Consider the following 20,115-nt stretch of genomic DNA (forward strand, 5'->3'; position numbering starts at 1 on the left):
ACATAATGTTTTATAACCTCCACCACTTTTTTATCTTTGTTTGTTGGAATTCCACAAAAACTACCGCTACTGCAATACTTGCTTTTTTAAATACAAATTACACCTAAATACCCACATTTTTCACTCATGGGCCGGTTGAGATGAGTAAATATTGGACTTGCATTCATCAAATATCCAAATACATGAATCCAAATGAAAGCTGAGACGGTTGAGATGCGATGAAGCTGCACGTCTGTCAGCTAATGCAGGTTTTCTTCCTCAAACTGGCCAAAGGGATATAGAAATATTCCATCTTTAAACTCTGCAGAGCAGCGATGCTTGAAATCCAAACACCTCTGACCCTGCTCCTCACTCTTCATCTATAAAAAGAAACCACAAAGCTTCGCCGCCCCCCCCCCCCCCCCCCCGTGCTGTTTTAACCAGCTTCTCAGGATCCGTCCTCTCTTCACAGCTGAGCGACTCCTGACTCCGAGGCCCCGTTCACACCGGTCGCTCTATAAACTCTTCCCTGGTTTGTTAAACCCGTCACCACCAGGACCCAGATGGTAGAAAGCACAGACACACATTGTCGGGAAGAGTGAAGACGACCAAACATCCGTGAGGATCCTGGTCTCCGCTCTTTTCTGTTTTCTTCTGTTTTGAGCTTTTTCTTTACACAATCAACCCGTCGATCAGACAACGTGTCCGGTGTCGTGGGTTCACCGAAGATTCTGATCTTGAGGCGCCGGCGAGAACCGGTCATTCTGCGACAAACTGCCGTCTTCAGCTTTTTCACAGTTTTCACTGTCAGCTCACTGCAGAGCTGTGCACGCGCATAAAGTGAAGGTGGCAGGAGCCATAATAAACAATAATAAACAAAACCCGCTCTTCAGCTCTGAGTCATAACAACAGAGCACGAGTCGACAGCTCAGCCTGAGTCGAGGTTTAGAGAACGAGCGGCCAACATGTGGAGTGAGTGACAGCTGCACGGGACTCTTCAGCCGAACCCAGCTCTGATTGGCAGCAGCTGTTCGCTAAACAAACATACAGATATGCACTACGACAGGCTGACACAAGACAGACTGTAGCGCCTTATCACGTTAGTCACGGGTACGATTCCCTCCACAGAGCTCTGTGTGTGTGTGTGTGTGTTGCGTCCAGCTGGTGGAAACATCAACACCCCAGAGATTTCCGTGGATATAAACCGATCTGGATGAATGGACGGTGGGAGAGGATGGAAGAAGAAGGGAAGGGTGAATGCAATTTGAAAAATGTGGAATGCAGAAATATTCATGTACAGTGGAAATGGAAAACTGCCGGTCAACCAGATTAGTGAATGTTGCTGAAGGGCTAACGACACAATGAGCTGTACTTGATCAAATGCTCATTCTCCAACTCTTGATCGCTAAAGCATCAACGTATAAATAAGATTATATAATTATATATAATATATGATCTGATACCACCCTACCTCTGGGCCCAGCAGGTCCAACGTCTCCTTTTTCACCTTGAACGCCTTCGACCCCGACCGACCCTTTAACACCACGAGGGCCCTGGAGACCCTTTTCTCCCGTAAACCCTGAAACACACAAACACACACACGGGACAGGATTGAGTTCAGTCGACAACAAACACAATATTAACACGAAAACTGTTCTGGTCCCAATCAGTCATCAGCTTCTCCTCATCGCGAGCTAAGACATCGTTCAAATTCCTTTGGTTATTGTGAGTTTTGTTTGAATCTGCTGCTGCTGCTGCACTTAATTGAAAATTAAGTCTTTGCAGTTGCAGTCGTGCAGCGGAGCAGTTGAACAAACATCGGGGTGATAAGATCTAAAATGAAAACATGCACTTGGTTTTAGTTTGTTTCATGATTTGCCTTCACTTTTGGAAGCTGTCACGTAAAAAATAAAGACGTCTCGATCGAACGTTATCGTTGGTCTTTCACCTCCTCTGCCGTCAGTCACTGACGACGCTTGAAGAAAAGCTTTTCTTCCATCAGATTTCTTGGTAACTCTTCAGCGCCACGGCAACACAATGGAACATGTGTTTACACTGAACAAACACAAACTTAATGAAGTATTGATTGCAACGAGTGTTCTGATTACACTGTTGTGACCACTCAGTGACTCCATCAGAGCGTTTGAGACAGAAACTCAAAAATAACCCAGTGACAGCCGATGTCATGTTTTTCTTCACTTTTCTGTTTCTCTGCTGCAAGAAAAGGTCAATTATTCCCCCTTTAAAAAAAAACCCATCAGGACACTGCTATCAATCATAGTGTGGAGCCAGTGGAGAAATGTTTGGCTGCAAGTGGAGGGAAACAGCTGAATGACAAACAGATTGTGGGTTTGATTATAGAGAGGAGGACATTTCTGCTAATGTCGTTAATTATTTACACATAAATAAGAATCGGTGGCTCTGTGGCGCGGCGATTATTTGTTTAGATGTAGATTTACAATCTGTCGTTCCTGCTACTTCTAATTTTAAGAATAAATGTTTTGGGTCACAATCACTGCTACGAATCTCTTTTCTAAACAAATGAAAAGAGAGGAATGTTTATTCAGACAGCTGTAATCAGAACACTGGTGTTGTTGTGTTTGTGTGTTTTGGCCCTGGGGTGTTTCCTACGTTTTTATGTTCGCTTGTAATGAGCGTTTTCCTCTTTTCTTTCTCCCCCTGCAGTGAAAAAATTCTTTACATTCACTTTGTTCCGGGAACCCGTGGCATCACGAGGGGGCCGCGTCCCTTTCAGCAGAAGATAATGCTTCTTGGAAAAGTCATGTGAGAGTTTATCGGCCGTGGAATACAGAGCAGACGATGACAGCGGAGGGAGGGAGGATGGATGGATCAAGAGGTACCCAGCTGGAGGGGGGTCCTGAAACATCTGGAGTCGTATCGTTGTTTGCTTCTTACGGTAACGATGAAAAATTGTCATTTCATGGTTCCTGAAGCGCCAATTCTGCCTGGATGAAGGTTCGTGTTGTGGCTTTTGAGGAATTTGCTCCAAGACGGAGATAGACGACGCGTCCCACCGGCCGCGTCAGAAACTTCTCTCCATCACGAGTGCCTTGTTTTCTTTAATGGATTTATGTGACCTTCTGCTCGCTGTTTTTTATTAATGATGTTGAACACGATCACTAAAGCAGAGCTGCAACAGAATACTGGCCAATGTCCACTTTCACGCTACTTAACTTTCAAACCTAAATCTGCATCTGTGAAAAACATGTTCTGATGTTTACGTGAGACGTTTATGGGTCTGCCGTGACCGTCCAAACACTCAAGGGAGTAATCAGAAATCTGTTTCATCTGAATTTATCTGCTTACTTGAACAGTAAATTAAAAATCTGGTTGGTGACATGTTTATTTGGGTGAGAAATAAAAGTATTATGTGATAAATACAATGTTTGTTTAATATGTAGTTATTGGAAAAAGCTCCAAAATGATGATAAGGAACATTTTGTGATTTATTTCATATTTAAATTGAACCTTTAATACTGCAGAGTCATTTGACCTGGGTATTAATGCTGGTGGCGTTCTGGCTGTACCCACCTCTCAGGCCAGTGAACCCAGGGGCCCCAGGGGCCCCGAGTGGTCCAGTGTCACCCTTATCTCCCTTAGGTCCTGGAGGCCCTGCAGGAAGAAGAAACAAATATGGTCATAATTACATAACGCATAAAAAATTAATTAATTACTGCTGCATAATTTGTTATTAATGTAGAAGCATTAAATATATTGATGTCGCAAAAAACAGGCCCAACCAGAAATGATTGATGAGTTTTATTTTCAGGGAAGCTGCAGAGTGATAATCTTCCGATGAATAAAAGTAGGAATAAAATAAAACTGAGTCTCTCTAATAGTGAAGATGAGAAGAGCGTTCATCATTAAAACACGTTGCCAGAGTGATTATCACTTGAAAAGGGAACAAATGGGACCAAAGATCAGAAGATTTGAACTAAATCGTGAAATCAAGTCAAATTTATTAGAGCTCACACAAACACAGGCGGAATCAAGGCCAAACTGGGACTTACAACTGGTCTGAGGACTCAATCCAAAAGTTTGTTGTTCTTGGAGCGAGTGAGGAAAAAAAGCCAAATAGTGAGTGAGAGAGCGAGAACGAGGGAGATGCAGAGGGGGAGAAAAGAGAGCTAAAGGTCTGGCCACAATGGAAACCACATGTTTGACAACACAACTTGTGGGAATGCTTAGCAATGCAGCGCTTGTTATTGTCCAGCACATGTCCAGAGGTTCCAGTGATTCCGAGCTCTGAAGTTCTTAATTTGCAGGTTTGTGATGCTGAGAATCTGCTGACGGACTTTGAGATTCAGATCCATCTGCTGCTGCTGTCGCCTCCAGCTGCCTCACATGTGCGTCCACTTAAGGACGAACGTCAAGTGACCACCGGAGCCATCAGGACACGTCCCTTTGGGTGCAAATGAATATCTGTGGCAAATGTTGTTGGTAGCAAAAGTGAAATAACTTTCCTCTGCTGTGAGGAGTCAGGGGCTCACAAGAGGCAGGAGGACTTAACGACCCGGGGACCACGAACGATGAGAGACGACAGTGATATAATCCCCCTCGTTTGTCTTAACTGTCTTCTATCGTGACGTTGGCTATGGACATTCAAAGTGATGGAGACTTCAGCGTTAAACACACAACATGTACCTTGGGTCCCAGGGAGACCAAACAAAAACAAAAGACCTAGTTTGAGCATGTTGCGATGCAGCGTTGGATCATGGGAGATGTCTTCGTCTCATTTCTTACTTGGTTCTCTTGTGTGTTTGCTTTTTAACGGAGATTTGGCAACAGACGCAGCAAATCAGGATCCAATAGTGACCGATACAGATGGACAACAAAAAGGGAAAAAACTGCTAATTGGCAAACTGTGTTTTTCCTTTTTTACATCTTGTTTGCCCCTGAAGTTAAAGTGGAGATAAAATCATGGATTTCATTGCCATTCACCTTAAAATTGTCGGATTTTAAAGTTATAGATCGTTCAACTCATCCGCACGGTCCTCACAAGTACTGCAGTACAGAAGTGCGTGCACTATGCATCTGTGTGCGTGCGTCAGCTTCGGAGACGACGCTTCGACCCGGTGGTCCTGGAGAAATTGCGTCCTTGTAAATAGTTTGTTTGAGCAGCGCTTCACATTATTAATCTCTTGGCTCTCTGGGTCCAATTTGTTCATTCAGCTGACGGAGTTTAAACAATAACAAGCCGAGGGAGGATCATCCCATCGTCCGGGAACACGACACTGGTGAGGAGCGTCACGCGGTCCAGCAGAGATCACTGGTGTAACAACATGTATGTTAAACATGAACAGAGAGGAAGCATGTTGTTAAATCCATCACCATGACAAATTATACAAAGACATTATCAGGGCTGAGGAGGACACAGGACGTTGTAATGGACAACAGATGGATGAGGTCACACAGGCTAAAATGTTCAATGGACGTATTTAATATACGTCATCGTACTGTTTATGTTCCCGACTGAGGATTCAGGGCAAAGTGTCCCGACTGAACCTGATTTACAGCCAATTTTTCTTAGTTTTTATTTTGTATGTGTAGAAGGAAGAGATAAATATATAGTGAAATATTTCTCCGAGGAGTAAAAATGAGAGAAACGGATCAACAGCATTGCAACAAGGACGTAATTGTTGCGTCTCGATCTGGATGAATCCAAAGATAAAATAGTAGTTATGCTACATTTACTCACTGATGTTTGTTCTCGTCTTTCTTTTGCAAAATTGAAGTGGTTGAAGTCGGTGGTTGTGTTAGTGTGTGTGTGTGAGGCGACTGAGTTTCACTGGTAAAACAAACACGCCACTCAATATATACATTAAAGGTCATCAGACGCTGTAAATGTTTCCAGGCCTCCGCTGCGCTCAGATCAGCCGACGACTCCAACTGAAGAACGAACTGCTGCACAGCGACTCTCAGCAACAACAGATCATCTGTCCAAACCTGCGCGTCACCGATGCAGCACGAAAAACCCCCGTGACTTCATGTTTTTGTGTTTTTTGGCTCGGAGCTCTGCATGCAAATGCCGCACATCTGTCAAAGCTGAGTCACGACGCGGAGAAACTTCCTCGAGGTTCGATGATTAAGTGATTTTGCACGAATGAAGAAAAAAGGGTGTAGACACAGCAAACGTAATAAATAAAGTCAAGTCTTTGTTCAATGATCCAAAGGTCACAGTTGTTTCTGTGTTGTGTTAGTGAATGTGAAAATTATCGTGTGGAGACAGCGACAGTTGGACGCAATCACTGGGTAACCATGACAACACAAATTAAATGCAACTATCAAGATGTGAGGAGCCGTGTTTTTGCTTTTAGAGGGAAACACATTCATGTGTTTAGTGACGTTGCACTGGTTCTCAAAAAAGCTGAAACTCTCGGGAAACTTCACATTAATTCACTTTCTCCAGAAAGACTGCATTTGCTTTTCCCTAGAATGAAACATGTCGGCGATCAGCACCAAATCAGGAATCAGGAAGACCGTGATATGTGTGAGCATTGTCTCCAGTTGACCACAAACCCAATCTGCCTGTAAGCACAAGCTTTAGTTCCTTTTGCAGTTTTCCTCGAGCTTAAGCCTTCATTTGACGTCATGTGCGCATCTAATATTTGCTCCGTTTTTCTTCTCCACCAGCTCTTGAAGGAAATGCCTGGATCTTTAGCCGCTCAATGCTCCGGTGTGTTTCACCGGATAGTTCTTATTTTTACCGTTTTTACATATTTTGCTGCAGCCAAGTGTGACGCTATGAGAGCAGGGAGCATAAAACCTAGATAGTAAAGGTGGAGGCCAAACAACAACAGCAAAGATCAGAGATGTTTTTAAAATACTCAAACTAAACGCCGGCGGGGGGGGGGGGGGGGGGGGGGGCTCACGTACGCTCTCTCTCTCTCAATACATCACGTATGCTCCCGTCAAATTGAAAGATAGTTGTGAAACCCGAGCTGAAGGTGTTTTTGATTTATGCCAATAGACGAGCAGAGAAAAGAAAGAGCAAGAGGAGGGAGGAAAAAAATATGGCCCAGAACATGACACGAAACAGAGAGAGGGGAATACCGGGCAGGGACTCGCAGTTATGTAGTCAAGCCCTTTCACCAATAACACAATATTTTTTTATTATCATACTGGGTCAAACACTTAACGCGTCCTTCGTTGGCTTCTGACATGTGAAAACTGAACTGTTCTGCTTTCTGGCAGGTTGAAACTTTTGCTTCGTGGGTTTTTACAAGGTGGAGACTCCAACACTCGATGCGGCGATGAGCTCATGTACTTTAAATGACACATGCTTCGAACGCACGGTAAAACACACACAACACGGGCAACACATCATCAGGACACTGATGTAGGTGGGTGAGGGGCTGTCCGCCCTCCGTGACTCAACTAACTGTAACGAAGAAACGCGGGAGCGACGCCGAGGCTGTAAATGTTTGGCTTAAAATTACCACGACATGAACTGGGATGGAAACTGAGGCGGCACAACACGAGGCAGCGCGAGGCCGGACGGTGCGGCGTGTTTGCGTTGGCCGCTCCGTCACTCTCAGCTCCACTGACGCTGCTGTCGCCATCCGGGCAGGAGAGACACTCTGTGTGGTCGGATTTCATAACTGAGCTGTAACTAAGAAAGTTAACTCTGTGTGCCTGCGTAGAAATGAAAAATGTAGATAACAAGACTGAGATAAGAAGACGGAGATAAGAAGACGGAGATAAGAAGACGGAGATAAGACTCCGCCTGGGGTGCGTGGAGGGGTTAGACTGTCAGCTGTTGTTATTTCATCATCATGAAGCTTGAAGACTTTTCACAAAAAGCCTGAGAGTGTGAACTTTAAAAGATTCTGACATTTACTCTGCAGCAAAGGGCAAATAAAAGACACTTGGAGTTACTTTATGGAAATTTGAGGACTGATAGTTTTTGCAGTTTTTTTTTTTTGCATACGAGAGACTAAAAGTGATTTTGGCTTCTGCTGTACAAACCTTTTAATCTGTGTTTCACTAAGTCATGGAGGTGCAATAATTAATGACTGGAAAAGCCCTTTAATCACTTTTTGGATGAAAGTGTTGGAAAGTCTTCGTGTTCATCTCGTTCACTGACGTCACATCACAATGATGAATCGTTGTTTTGATTGCGGGGCGTTACGTGTTGTACATTTGATAGAATTTTCTTTCTCATGATTTTATATTTGTTCGCTATCTCTTTATATTATTCTCCGAAAAACAGATCTATCAAAAGCTCCATGTAAAAGCTGTTCTAGTAATTTTATTATTTTACAGTTTCGCCCCAAATATCGTTCCTGACCTTTGAAAGAATTGACATCTGGTGACTAACGAGACGCCGCCTGATGACCTCATGTGTGTTGCAGTGTGTAAACTCTAATTAAAATATTAAAATGTACTCTCAGTGAGCAGATGTGACTGTTAATAACACAATGTTGTGTAGTTATTTACAACCCTGTGGAGGCAACACAACCCTTTCTTATGATTAAGAAAACAAGTGAACCGGGCACGAACGATGCGATTCCCCGAGGAATCGAAGGCAAAAACCAACAAGAAGATAAAAGAGGATGAAAGAAGACGAAAGGAGGCACGAGAACAGAAGAGAAGAGGATAAACATGGACAGAGATGTAAAAACTTTTCTTGGCGAAGGTGACCTTGGGCTAACGACAAACAAATGGGCAGCAGAGCTAAAACTAATGACAGAGCTGAGCGGTTGCGTTCTCGTTCTGGATCCAGCGTCTAAATTTAACCCACAATTGTTTCCAGGCTCAGGAGGAATACGGCATCCCACCCACATGTGAAGCAGACACGAGATCGGGGGTCCCGCTCGCTTCGAGCTGCCATCAATCAGCTCGGGCTGCGTCCCCTGCCAGCATTACATCATGACATACCTATTCTGATTTTAACAAGCCAGGGAAGTCATTTGCTGCGCTGGCAGCCGGAGTCGTACCCAGTCGGCACTAATCAGCCCTGAACCGATTGGAGGAAGAACATTCAGAGTTGCTTAATACCCCTGGGTAGTAATCCCACAGTGTAAAATCACGTTTGCATGCTGGGGTCAGTTACGTTCAAGCCCACTGCAAACATGTATCGGCTCAGACGAGCTGTTGTAAATCGATTACACCCGGAGTTCTCACGTTCTGGTTCTTCACCGTGACCCTGGTTAGATGTAGCGTAGACATCTCTCGATATTTTTTTTTTTACAAGTATCTTGTTTTGTAAATTTCACGCAACACGTTTTTGGTGAATTACCCAAACTTTGGCTGCTTGAACCCATCGCCACCTGAACTCCCAACGTCTCTTAATGTTTAAAACAACTTGTTTTTTTTGCAGTTGACTTCTGTTATTTCGATAGAGATTTCTTGATACATAGCAGAAGTGGCTCTGGTTTCAGGTGGAGCGTAAACCGAGGGAAATCTGAACCGATCGAACTCTGCCACGGGCGGGGGGGGAGGGGGGACTCACAAAGAGCTGGACCACCGTCAGTTACCTCAACTATTCACGCAATGCTGGCAAGGTAAAAAAAACTGTGCGGGTGATACGTTGTAGATATTGACTGTGAAAAGCACGTGTTAAGAAATTGCTCAATGTTGAAATACATTCACTGAAATGATGTTTGAGCCCAGTTTGAACTTAATAAATCAGTCGTGGAGCGACACTGATCCGTTGCCTCCTGCGGGAGAAGCCGCATCCTGGTTCACATTAGCTCTCAGGGCAGCGGTCTACACGCACCTTCAATGATGGTGAGGTTCTTCAGGGTCAGGGAGTGCTCCCAGTCCCTCAGACGGAGGTCCTCTGTGATGGTGTTGAGGATCTCCATCTCGTTCCTCAGCTGGGCCTCCGTGTGGACGTGGGTCACCCACAAACTGCTGGTGTCCTCCGTAATGTTGCTGATCTGGATCTGCGCATCAGAACGAGTTACTTTCGTCTTCTCCGTCTTCTCAGTGATTCGACCAATACGACATTTTAACGTGTCTGAGACGAACCTGCAAGTCCTGTAACTTCAGGTTGTGAACGCTGATGTCATTGCTGACGGTGTGATTGACAGCTCCCACCGTCCAGTTGACGTCGTCCAGTTTCTCCCTCAGCCCGCTCACCCTCCCTGAGGTCTCCCTGCGACAGAGAAGAGCAGAAACAAACAGCCGTTGAATCATCTGTGCTGCAGTTTCACTTCTATGCTTTTAGAAGTCTGGATCTTTAGTGCAAGCTGCTGCTGTACCGGAGCAGACGGTCCTGGTCGCGGAGCCAGTTGGAGGCTCTTGTCACCTCCGCGATCAAGCTCGTCAGGTTTCTGCTGGCGGAGCTGCTCAGGGAGGACAACTTGTCCTCCAGATGCACCAGGTAGCTCTCGGACTGCAGAGAGTACGCCTGGATGCTCCTGAGCTCCACCTCCACGCCCTGTACGGGAAGAGACCAGAACAAATAAAGGACAATACTTCATCCACGCTTATCTAAGTACACACAAGTATATAGAAGTGAAAACCTGAAAGGGAAATGGAGAGTGCGAGCAGGGCAGACGTTTCCTGTCTGGAAGTGACGTTTATTGACTTGAGGAGGAACTTTGCATTAGAAAAGTTATTTAGTTGAGTCCCTGAATAAACAACTGTCCTGTAACACTGTCCAGGTGGAAACTGCTGCTCTGTGTAAGCTCTTGTTCTCTGTTTTCAGTCGGACCTTGATGAGGATCTCCAGCCTCTGCAGCCAGTCGCTGTGGTTCTGGAAGAGGTTCTCCAGTTTCCAGATGTTCTCCAGCAGGTCGGCCTGCGTGGACGCCTCGCCCAGGTTCTGCTGCAGCAGCCGAGAGCGCTCCGACATCCGGGTCACGTTCTCCATCAGCACCTCCTGTCGCTGCGAGGACACCTGGGAACGAGACACTGGGGCGGGGAGGAGAAAGATGGGGAGTGAGAGGTTTGTTCTGGTTTGTTGATCCACTGATCCCTCAGGTGCAGCAAATCGAACATCGTTCACGATCAATCACGTCTGTCAGCCTGGAGCTGGCCAGCGGTTTCTCGGTTGTCTGTTCCCTGCTAAATGTATTGTTTCGTTAATTTAAGACCTAAATATTTTTTATTTTAGCTGAAAATGAGTTTCCAGTGCGGGCTCAGCATGAAGGTCTCTGTGCTGTAATATCATATTGTGGTAATGATGTGTTCAATTTGAATGATGTTGAAGTTGGCCTCGGCGTGTTGCTGTTCGTCCAACACTCGCAGGAGAGAGTTTTATTTTAAGATCTGAAACTATGAATTCCTCGTGATGGAATTTATGTCCGTTCTCCTTTCGCTGCCGTTTTAAACCAGTTTACACGTCTTCACGACATATTCCACTATTTGACTTTTAATTTAGCCTATTTTGTGTATTTAAGTCATTTAGAGATACAGAGAGAGCGAGAGATCGACTGATGGATGGACGAATGGAGAGATGAGTAGATAGATGGATGGATTCAGATATAAATATATATATATATAGATTGACACTAGATAGATATAATTCTCTGAATGACAAGTCACTTAGCTGTAACATCAACATGTGCTGACAGTGGACATGCTGCCTCTGAACCTCTTCTCCTCTTGAGGCCACTTCTTCAGTATTTTTCTATCCTCTCGACTGAGCCCTATGAGAAGAGGCTCTTCTGTTTCGTGTTATGTTGGAAGCACGTTGCGCGGTAACGGCTCGATAGCCCGAGAGATATTTTGAAACCAGATCCTCAGCGTTACGCCATGACGACATCCCCCTCGGCAGGACAGCAGGGACCAATGTGTGCGTAGTAAAAAAAAAAAAAAAACTCAGGAGAAGAAAGGATGACTTGGAAAACGAGAGGAAGCAGGTAATTCCCCCCACACATGCTCTTTGACACACTGATGCCACAGCTCCATGTTACACAGGCTGAGTGTTTCTGTTTCCATGTATCTGAAGAGAGTTTAAATCTAAAAGAGTGTGTGTGTGTGTGTGTGTGTCAGAGTCTGTGCCAAGAAAGTTCTGCATGACCTCAGAGCAAGAAAAGTGCCGCAAAAGCCACAGAGCTGCAAACAAATCATCTAAATTCCCACCGATTACGTGTGTTAGGTTTATTCCTAATGACCTGAGACACTGAATAAGCTGAAATCTCTCCACTGCACAGGGAGATCCATTGATAAATGACGGTGTGTCAGCGGCGGTTCGTGGGGTTTCCTTTCCCAGAAGAACAAACACATCTCCACGGTGACAATCTTTTAATATCAAGAGTCTTTTCTTCCAAATGAGCCTGATGAGAATAATATTGGACATTTGGAAATGTAGAAACACATGTTGAATATCAGATCATTTTTATCGGTGATCTCGAGAAGTTTCTTTCTGAAGTTTGTCATGAGGGACCACAGTGCGGTTGAAGGTTTAAGGTGCAGAATTACATTTCTCAACCACAGACAGTTTGAGGTCTGTAGGTTCTCACAGTTCGGAGCAAAGACTTGAATTGTAATCAAGTTTCAAGATGGAGATTTATTCATAAATGTCAAGAATTCGTCGTTTTATCCAAAATACTAAAAGAAAAACTAAACACCCATGTAGCTGCTGCACCTCTTCTTCAGTCTGTGGAGATACAGCTGGAAATGTGAAGCATTGAGGACGAGGAGAATTGAAAGATGAGCTTCATGCCTGATAAATCTATTTCAAACCTGTAATATGGGAAAGTTAATGTCTCGTTTTTTCCACCCCCCTCACCCCTCCTATTCTTTCCTCTCTCACACACATGCACAACAATTTAAACTCACACACAGCGGCATGGCAACACGGTTCAACACACACTAATCCAAAATTCACAGCGTCACGGTCTTTGAATTCTTCACTGGAGAAGAGGACACTTTATCCCTTCATGTATAAAGTGGTGTTTTCCAGGAGAGCAGGCCAACACAACAGCTGGATGTCAGTGTGTCATCAGGATGAGATCCTCCATTAATGCTTCACTCACACTGTCTCTTGCACTTTTCATTCATAATGAAGAGAATCAGGGCCTAAGTAAAAAAAAAAAACATTTTACATTTCAAGACCAGTGTTTTCTGACATTAAATCAAAAATACTGTCACAATGCATTACAGACACACACACACACACACACTGTGACACAGACAGACAGGCTGGACAGTGTCATGGTCGGGGCAGAGAGGAGACAGAGGGAGGTCTATCAGAGCTGCATTCCTCTGCGGACGAAGCCAAAACCAACATGGTGCTGTTCGTTTGTGTCTTTATCTGCAGTCTGAGCCTGTGTTGTGTCTATCGTACGTCGTGAGGACATTTTGTCTGGTCCTCACAAATTCAACGAGCTGGTTTTAGGGTGGTAGAGAGGCGTGCATGTGTGTGTGTGTGTGTGAAACTACTAGAAGGAGATAAAAAAAACACCAGTATTGATGTAAAACCAGCACAACCAGTTCACTGAATGCAAATTTGTCACATGACACCCCCCCCAACCCCTTCATTTATAGAATCGTTTCCCTGTTGCCTGTTTTATATAGTTTATACGAATGCTAAACAATAGCGCTAGCGGTTGCAGCATCTGTAACGGCGTGTTTACGACCTCGCTGCAGCTGACGAGGACCACCTATAACATTTCAACTTCGATTGGTCAATTTGAGCTGCTTTGTGTACCGAGGGGAAGAAAACGGGCCGAGTCAGTTTAAACCTTGACCTCACCACAGTTGTATTTCTCCGAAACTCACAATACGACTGAAAGAATGTAAACTTCCATCTAACCTTCATCTTGTCTTATACCCAACTATAAATCAGCCCTCTGCGTATTTTAACCACTGAAAACATTGTGTCCTCGCAGGTCTTTCATCACCGGACCTCCACGAAGGAGTCCGACATGTGTGAGAGGTGAGGGGGAGCCGCAGACGGCCTCCTCCTGACCTCTTCACCTTCACACGGACATCCATCTTGGAGGGAATCTAATCTGATAAGTGACTGATACGGAGAAGGTGTTGACATGACTGTAACCAGAACATCTTGTTGGAATCAGGCTTCGGCAAACACGATCCCCCAGTTATCCAACCCAAACATGGCTGCGATAAAAAGCCAGAACAAACTGTTCCAGCTGCACGTCGAGTCCATGGAGGAGCTGAAGTGACCCTTCAGAGTAAAGCAGGAGCCAGGTGTTGAAACTGAGATTCCAAATAAAACGTCAAACATGATGATGAGGTGATTAGATCCCGGTCTTCTAAGGCTGTGAACCATTAAAATTAAATATTGTTCTAGCTTTGATGCTTGTTGTGGTGGTTTGAGCCGGAACAAAAGTGATTTAAAGATACAGAAATGAAGCCAAAGTATCCAAATACAGCGTCACCATTCTACTTTCTATGGGTTTCAAGGTTCCGCCCATAGTGAGACTTTCCCATCTGTACATAGTGACATTTATCTTGTTTAATAGCCAATGACTAGAATAGCAGGCGCCCTTATAAAGACACATTTAAATTCCCTAGATCCAGATTTTGTTTTTGGATTTGCACCAAGTTACACACACTCCTAAATGTCACTTCTCTAAACATGACATATGCTCACATAAAGGAGGCGGGGTTTATGATCTATAGTGCAGCTAGCCACCAGGGGGCGATCGGGATGATTTGGCTTCACTTATTGTGGGGCCGTCGTGTTTTTGAAGATTCAGAAGGAACGAATGAGAGGGTCAGACGTTAGCTCAGAGGTGTGGAGGTGGACCAACAGGTAGACTGGGCTGGAGCGTCTTCAACATTTGCAGACAGATATGATGTCAAACACAAAGTCCGCTCAGTGCAGGTTCACTAATTGAGCAGCCAGAGATGAAAGTGATCCGACCGCGGAGGAGGATGAGAAAAAAAGCAGAAACATTAAAAACAGCTACTTTACGCTGTCGCATTTCGACGGCAGCTGTTTCTCAATATCCCTCTCGTCATAAAAAAGACACCACATCTGTCGCTGTGTTTTTGTGTGTTTGTGTGTAAGTGAGAGAAACAGTGAGAGACCTCCACTTCCCACCAGACAGAAACTGAACAACACCCTCCTGCTCTCTGATGGGACGCCAGCAGCAGGACGGAGGGAAGGAAATAAAGAAGAAAGAGTCTTTTTGTGAACTGCAGATCCTGAAAGTCTTCCAGCGGCGAACAAGAGTGAAATTACAGGATCTTGAGACGTGAATGGGAACAACGTGCTTTCTTTGACATCACATCAAAACGCAGCGAGGAGGTGGATTTAAAATGGTCGAGTACAAAAGGGTAGATTCATATCTGTAGTCAAACTCAGAGACCACCTACTGCTACAGAGATAAAACTGTGTGTGAGAGAAAGATTGAATTGGATCATTGCAAGTTAGCAACTGTGAATCAATTAACTAATCAAAACCAAACTTACAGTGAGAGTGTGATAAGACCAACACAAAAAAACAAGGTTATTTAGTCCCATCTGCTAACATGGAGGAGACATACGCTAAATTATCCATCTGTTGGTAAATAAAGCACTTCATTTGAAAGGTAAGCTGTTTGAAAACAAACATTACGTCTTCTACTAAATGTGTTTTCTGCTGTAGTTTAGGGGACAACGGTTTGTGTCACCAGAAAGTTTCCAGTCTACCAACACAGCAGACACGTGGCATCATCATTCGCTTGGTGTCGTGTTTCTAACTTGTTTTGCTTTCTTTCCAGGGTCTAGTGAATCTCACTCCACTTGTAATTTCCCGAAACTTTCGTTTGGTATTTCCCAGCAGATTACTGTTACCACACTAAACCAATAACTGGAAACACACATCATGTATCAGATCAACTTCTCGTCAGGCAGGAAATCTCACAGCTAATTTATCCTCGTTTGTGCTTCTTGCTCTTCCTGCATCACCGGCCTGTTTGTGTTGAATCCGAACCAGCTTTGTGGGAACAGGATTGCGATCAACCCGCTCGGTCGATCCCCAGAATAAAACAATCACACCACATACTGGACAACCCAACACACAAACTACAACCCGCAAGGGACACGAGATCTCACAGCAGTCCGGATGTGAGTGATGGTTGAGTTTGTTTTTACTGTGTTCAGAACCAGAGGGACAGAAGATAAACGTATTTAACAGAGGATGACTGGAGAAATAAAGTATTTTATCTGTGCTATCAAAGACTAGTCTGTCTGTTTGTGGCGTCTGTCCCAAGATAGGACATCCCAACTTCAACAGATACTGGAAAAGATCTCTCCGAGAAAGAGTTTAAAGCAGCACTTCATAAAATTTAGATCTACAGTATATTGCATCATATGATAATGTTGAAGGGTTTTTTCCAGAGAGAGAATTTTAATCCAACAGCAGCTAAATGGAGCTTTTAAGCCAATTTAATAGTTTTAAAGCCTTTGCCTTTTTGTGCCACCTGTATTTTTTAGTGTTTGTCACTGAGGCCATCTCGGTGGGAAACAGCAAGAGGGCGCTGTTCTTCCTGAGCCGCTAACGCTTTAAAGATATCGGTTCTTTCAGGTGATAACAGCAGGATAATCAACAAGTCAAACCTCATCAGTCAAGATAAAAACACCAAAGACGTTGAGGGCGGAATAAAAAGAAGAAACGTGGTTTTCATTTTTAAAAAACCACTGACATCAAATACAAGTCGTACAATCGTCTTGAATATGATCTCCGCTCATCTCTGATCTCACATGTGCTACTAATAATTGTGTGGTTTATTAATGGTTCCAATCTTTGAAATGTGGCTCAAGCTGATAAATGACAAAACTGTTTTGTTTTGTTTCGCTCGTCACACGCAAACCACGCGTTCGGTCAAGAACCCACGCTGGCATCCATGCACGCAACCCATTCATACGTAACTGTCTGTCGGGGGTTAATACCCGCTCACTCAAAACCTCATCATTACTGCAAAACCATCCCACTCGACACTGTAAGAATATATTCGCCAAACAGACTTGTTGACTTTTATTTTAAGTGAAACTCCGCTGCAGTTGAAAACGTGCATTTGTTCTGGGTTTCTCGTGTTTATTTGTCCGTTTTATGGAAAGTTAAACACAACAGTGTCTGTGCGGAGTTGTGTGTGAGCGTCTGTCAGCGGGCGGTCGCATGTTGAGTTCATCCAGCTGTAACTCAGCGGCAGGAATGTCAGAATTAAGTGACAGCGGTGGCGGCGGTGGGGTTTGTTTGATTTATAAGCGTGGACCGTGTCTGATGTGGCAGACTTCAAAGTGAGGCTCGTGCTGCGAGGCTGAATGACTTAATAGGTGTGTGTGTGTGTGTGTGTGTGTGTGTGTGTCCTGGAGGGATGGCTGTGGTTTCAATGATTTGAATGAACGGATCAACCGACTCTCATCATCAATCAAGTCTAAGATCCTTTTAAAAACTACAACAAAATATTCTGGTTTTGACGTTTTTGGGGGATTTTTTTATTGTGGATACAAGATTTATTTTGTTAAAATGATTTAGTGAATTTGCCATAACTGCCAAAATAAATGTGTCATAATGTTTTAAAAAGTCAAATTTGATGTTTATAGTTCAAAATAAGGTGCGACATCATCTGTTCTTAACCCTCACAAAAAAAACTTGTACTTCCTTGTACTTTTAGCGAGGATCATTTCATTGTACTGACTGTTGGGTCTTAGTGAATACGCCTATAACTTTTAAAACACTTGGAATATTAAATTAAACACAGTGTTGCCCTCAGTGAGTTTTTTAAAACTGGCACATTTCCCTCCACAGAGAAGCACTCTGGTGTTCGCTGCACCAAAACTGCAGAATTTAATTACCCAGCTCCGGTTTACAGCGGCTATAAAGTACACATAACTGGCACATTAGCATAAACAAAGCTGTTAAAGCTGTTCCGATTCAGTCGTGAAACCTTAACAGGCTTTTGCCTTGACTGATTTTTAGATGAAAATTCTTCTCTTTAAAGACAGCAATAATATTTCATTATCGCAGAGCAGAGTAGAGGAGGGCTGTCGACACGTCGTAGTTTAATGTTACGTCATGTTGAGACATATTTCTCAGAAAAGAACTGCTTCGCTCTTTCAAGTATTTCAATTAATTTTTATTCGTCTGGCGCCAAATCACAGCAATACATTATCTCGAGGCTGAGTCATCACAAGATCATAGAGAAAGAGATGCGAGATGAGATGTAGCTGCCTGATCCCTCAGAGCAGCGAAGCTTTTTCTTTACATTTCATTTATTTATTTGTTCTTGTTCCGAGTTGTCACGCAGCCAAACGCAGTCGGACACTAACGGACTCTCAGCACGGAGACGCCAGCTCTTATAATTCTGTATTGTGTGCAGCTTAGGACTCCACTGAGCTCCAGCACCATAGTTAGCCAGATCAAACCACCCTCTAGTGTGTGTGTGTGTGTGTGTGTGTGTGTGTCAGCCCAGAGTCTTTTGAAATCTGTTGTTGTCTAATTAGTCTGCTAATAAAACAAAGAAAAAAAAGTGTTTAAAAGACTAATTTGTGCGCCTGCTATCGAGCTCTCAACTCCCCGGAGCCTCAACCTCTCCCCTCTGCTGCAGATTTATAAAATCACCGCGGCTGTTTATGGAGAAGTGCATCGGTGAGGCCTGCTGCTTTTATTTGTGTTGGACTTATTCACACACAGCAGTGATACACTTTATTGAGGCCCATGACCTTATCGGGCTTGAGGCTAAACTGAATCTGTGACGTTCTCCTTGTTTACACCTCATTCTCCGAGAGTTCTTCGAGCAGGGGTGTTAGCGAGCTATGATCTAATTCAGAACCAATTCTACGTGTAAACCATCCCATATGTTAAAGGAGACATTATCTGCTCATAGTCATGTTAGTTGTGTTAATTTGGGGAACTTGAAAGTGCTCACGTGTCTCTTTCCTCATAATGTCCAGTGCTGCAGCTCCTCTTTTCAGCCTCTGTCTGAAACTCTTGGTTCTAGCTCCCGTCTCTTTAAGGACCCCCCCCACCCCCCCGATTGGCCATTTGACCCACTCTGTTGTGATTGGTCAGCCACTTCCTGCGCGTGTAGGAAATATCGGGCTCCTCTTTCGCTTCACCTTCTTCCGAGCTTTTAACATTACAGAACTTTTACGTTTACAAAAAATTGTCTGAAAAATTCCGTTTATGTGACAATTTCAGTTCTTTCACAAAACATTTATGTAACTCGTGTCTCAACATGAGCTGTATACGTAAAGTAAAGGCACACCAGTACCTCCTCATATAAGATAAAGAGCAGAGTGAAAAGTATTTCACGGAGCCAGGCAGCTCTGTGAGGCTGTGAGGCAGCAGATCAGAGCGGGGGACATTAATGTTTGCACCAACCTCCATGACAACAAGTCCAATATTTGCTCTGAGGTTTCACTTAAAATCACTATTGTCAAGCTTAACGTTGGTCGAGGGGAAAAGTCAATGGGAAACATCGTCAAGGAAACAAGAAGATCTGGACTAAAATTTCACAGCAATCAAGTGAAGTGGACCGATCCTAATCATTCAGCCGAGCTTTGCTAAAAATAGGAACACGACACATTTTTCAATCCACTTTAGTCAGAGATATAAAATTCAGATTGTTTTAAAAGTCCATGAGTTGGATTCAAGAAAAATCCACATTCTTGTCAATTCCACTCCGAGAGATGCGTTTACATTTGTCCGGATGTCGTGGCTCTCCAACATCAACGACGCTGATGTTGTTTCATGCTGAGGATAAAACCAAGATGTGTAAAGTGCAATGCGGCCTTTAATGGTTGGTTACGCAACCACACAACCATGACGACACCACGCGGTAACGATTACTGCAGAATTTCTCATTGACTGAAATGCATTTCTGCCTCGAGGCGACGTAAAAAAAAATAAATAAATTCTTTGCAACGCAGAAGAACCAGCGAGACAAAGTGAGAGAGAGAGAGAGAGAGAGAGAGAGAGAACGAGGTCTGGTCCAATTAGCGTTGACATGTTAATGACCTGCGTCTGACTGCATGAATGAGGCTGTCTGCTGACTTCTGGGACCCTTGTTGTTGTGGAACTAAGGCCCGACTTCTCTCGACGTCCTTTCCGTGTGTGCATGTGTGTGTGCACGCCTCTTATGACGGACTCCCACTGGGGAAGCTGGACCTTCTCCAGACTCTTTTCTTCAGAGAGAATCACAACCACAGAGCAGAAACTCATTAGAAAAGGCTTTATGTTCTCAGACTCAGCTCAGGGGCCAT

At 44.1% G+C, this 20,115-nt stretch overlaps 1 protein-coding gene and 1 long non-coding RNA gene across 2 annotated transcripts in view; one reads left to right on the forward strand and one right to left on the reverse strand.

Annotated features, from left to right (window-relative positions):
• The window catches only part of scara5 (scavenger receptor class A, member 5 (putative)), a 49,488-nt gene that overhangs the window by 14,678 nt on the left and 14,695 nt on the right, over window positions 1–20,115 (reverse strand). The window contains exons 4-9 of the mRNA XM_069515138.1: window positions 10,664–10,863; window positions 10,209–10,387; window positions 9,976–10,102; window positions 9,722–9,890; window positions 3,532–3,612; window positions 1,451–1,558 (exon numbers count right to left, since the gene is read on the reverse strand). Of these exons, the coding sequence (XP_069371239.1) occupies window positions 1,451–1,558; window positions 3,532–3,612; window positions 9,722–9,890; window positions 9,976–10,102; window positions 10,209–10,387; window positions 10,664–10,863 (864 nt within the window). The remainder of the gene's footprint in view (window positions 1–1,450; window positions 1,559–3,531; window positions 3,613–9,721; window positions 9,891–9,975; window positions 10,103–10,208; window positions 10,388–10,663; window positions 10,864–20,115) is intronic.
• LOC138405588 (uncharacterized) lies at window positions 11,060–14,211 on the forward strand. The gene is made up of 2 exons (XR_011239377.1): window positions 11,060–11,813; window positions 13,788–14,211. It is a non-coding gene; the product is annotated as an uncharacterized lncRNA (long non-coding RNA).

This window comes from Paralichthys olivaceus, chromosome 19 (genome assembly GCF_024713975.1).
Source record: "Paralichthys olivaceus isolate ysfri-2021 chromosome 19, ASM2471397v2, whole genome shotgun sequence".
Lineage (NCBI taxonomy): Eukaryota > Metazoa > Chordata > Actinopteri > Pleuronectiformes > Paralichthyidae > Paralichthys > Paralichthys olivaceus.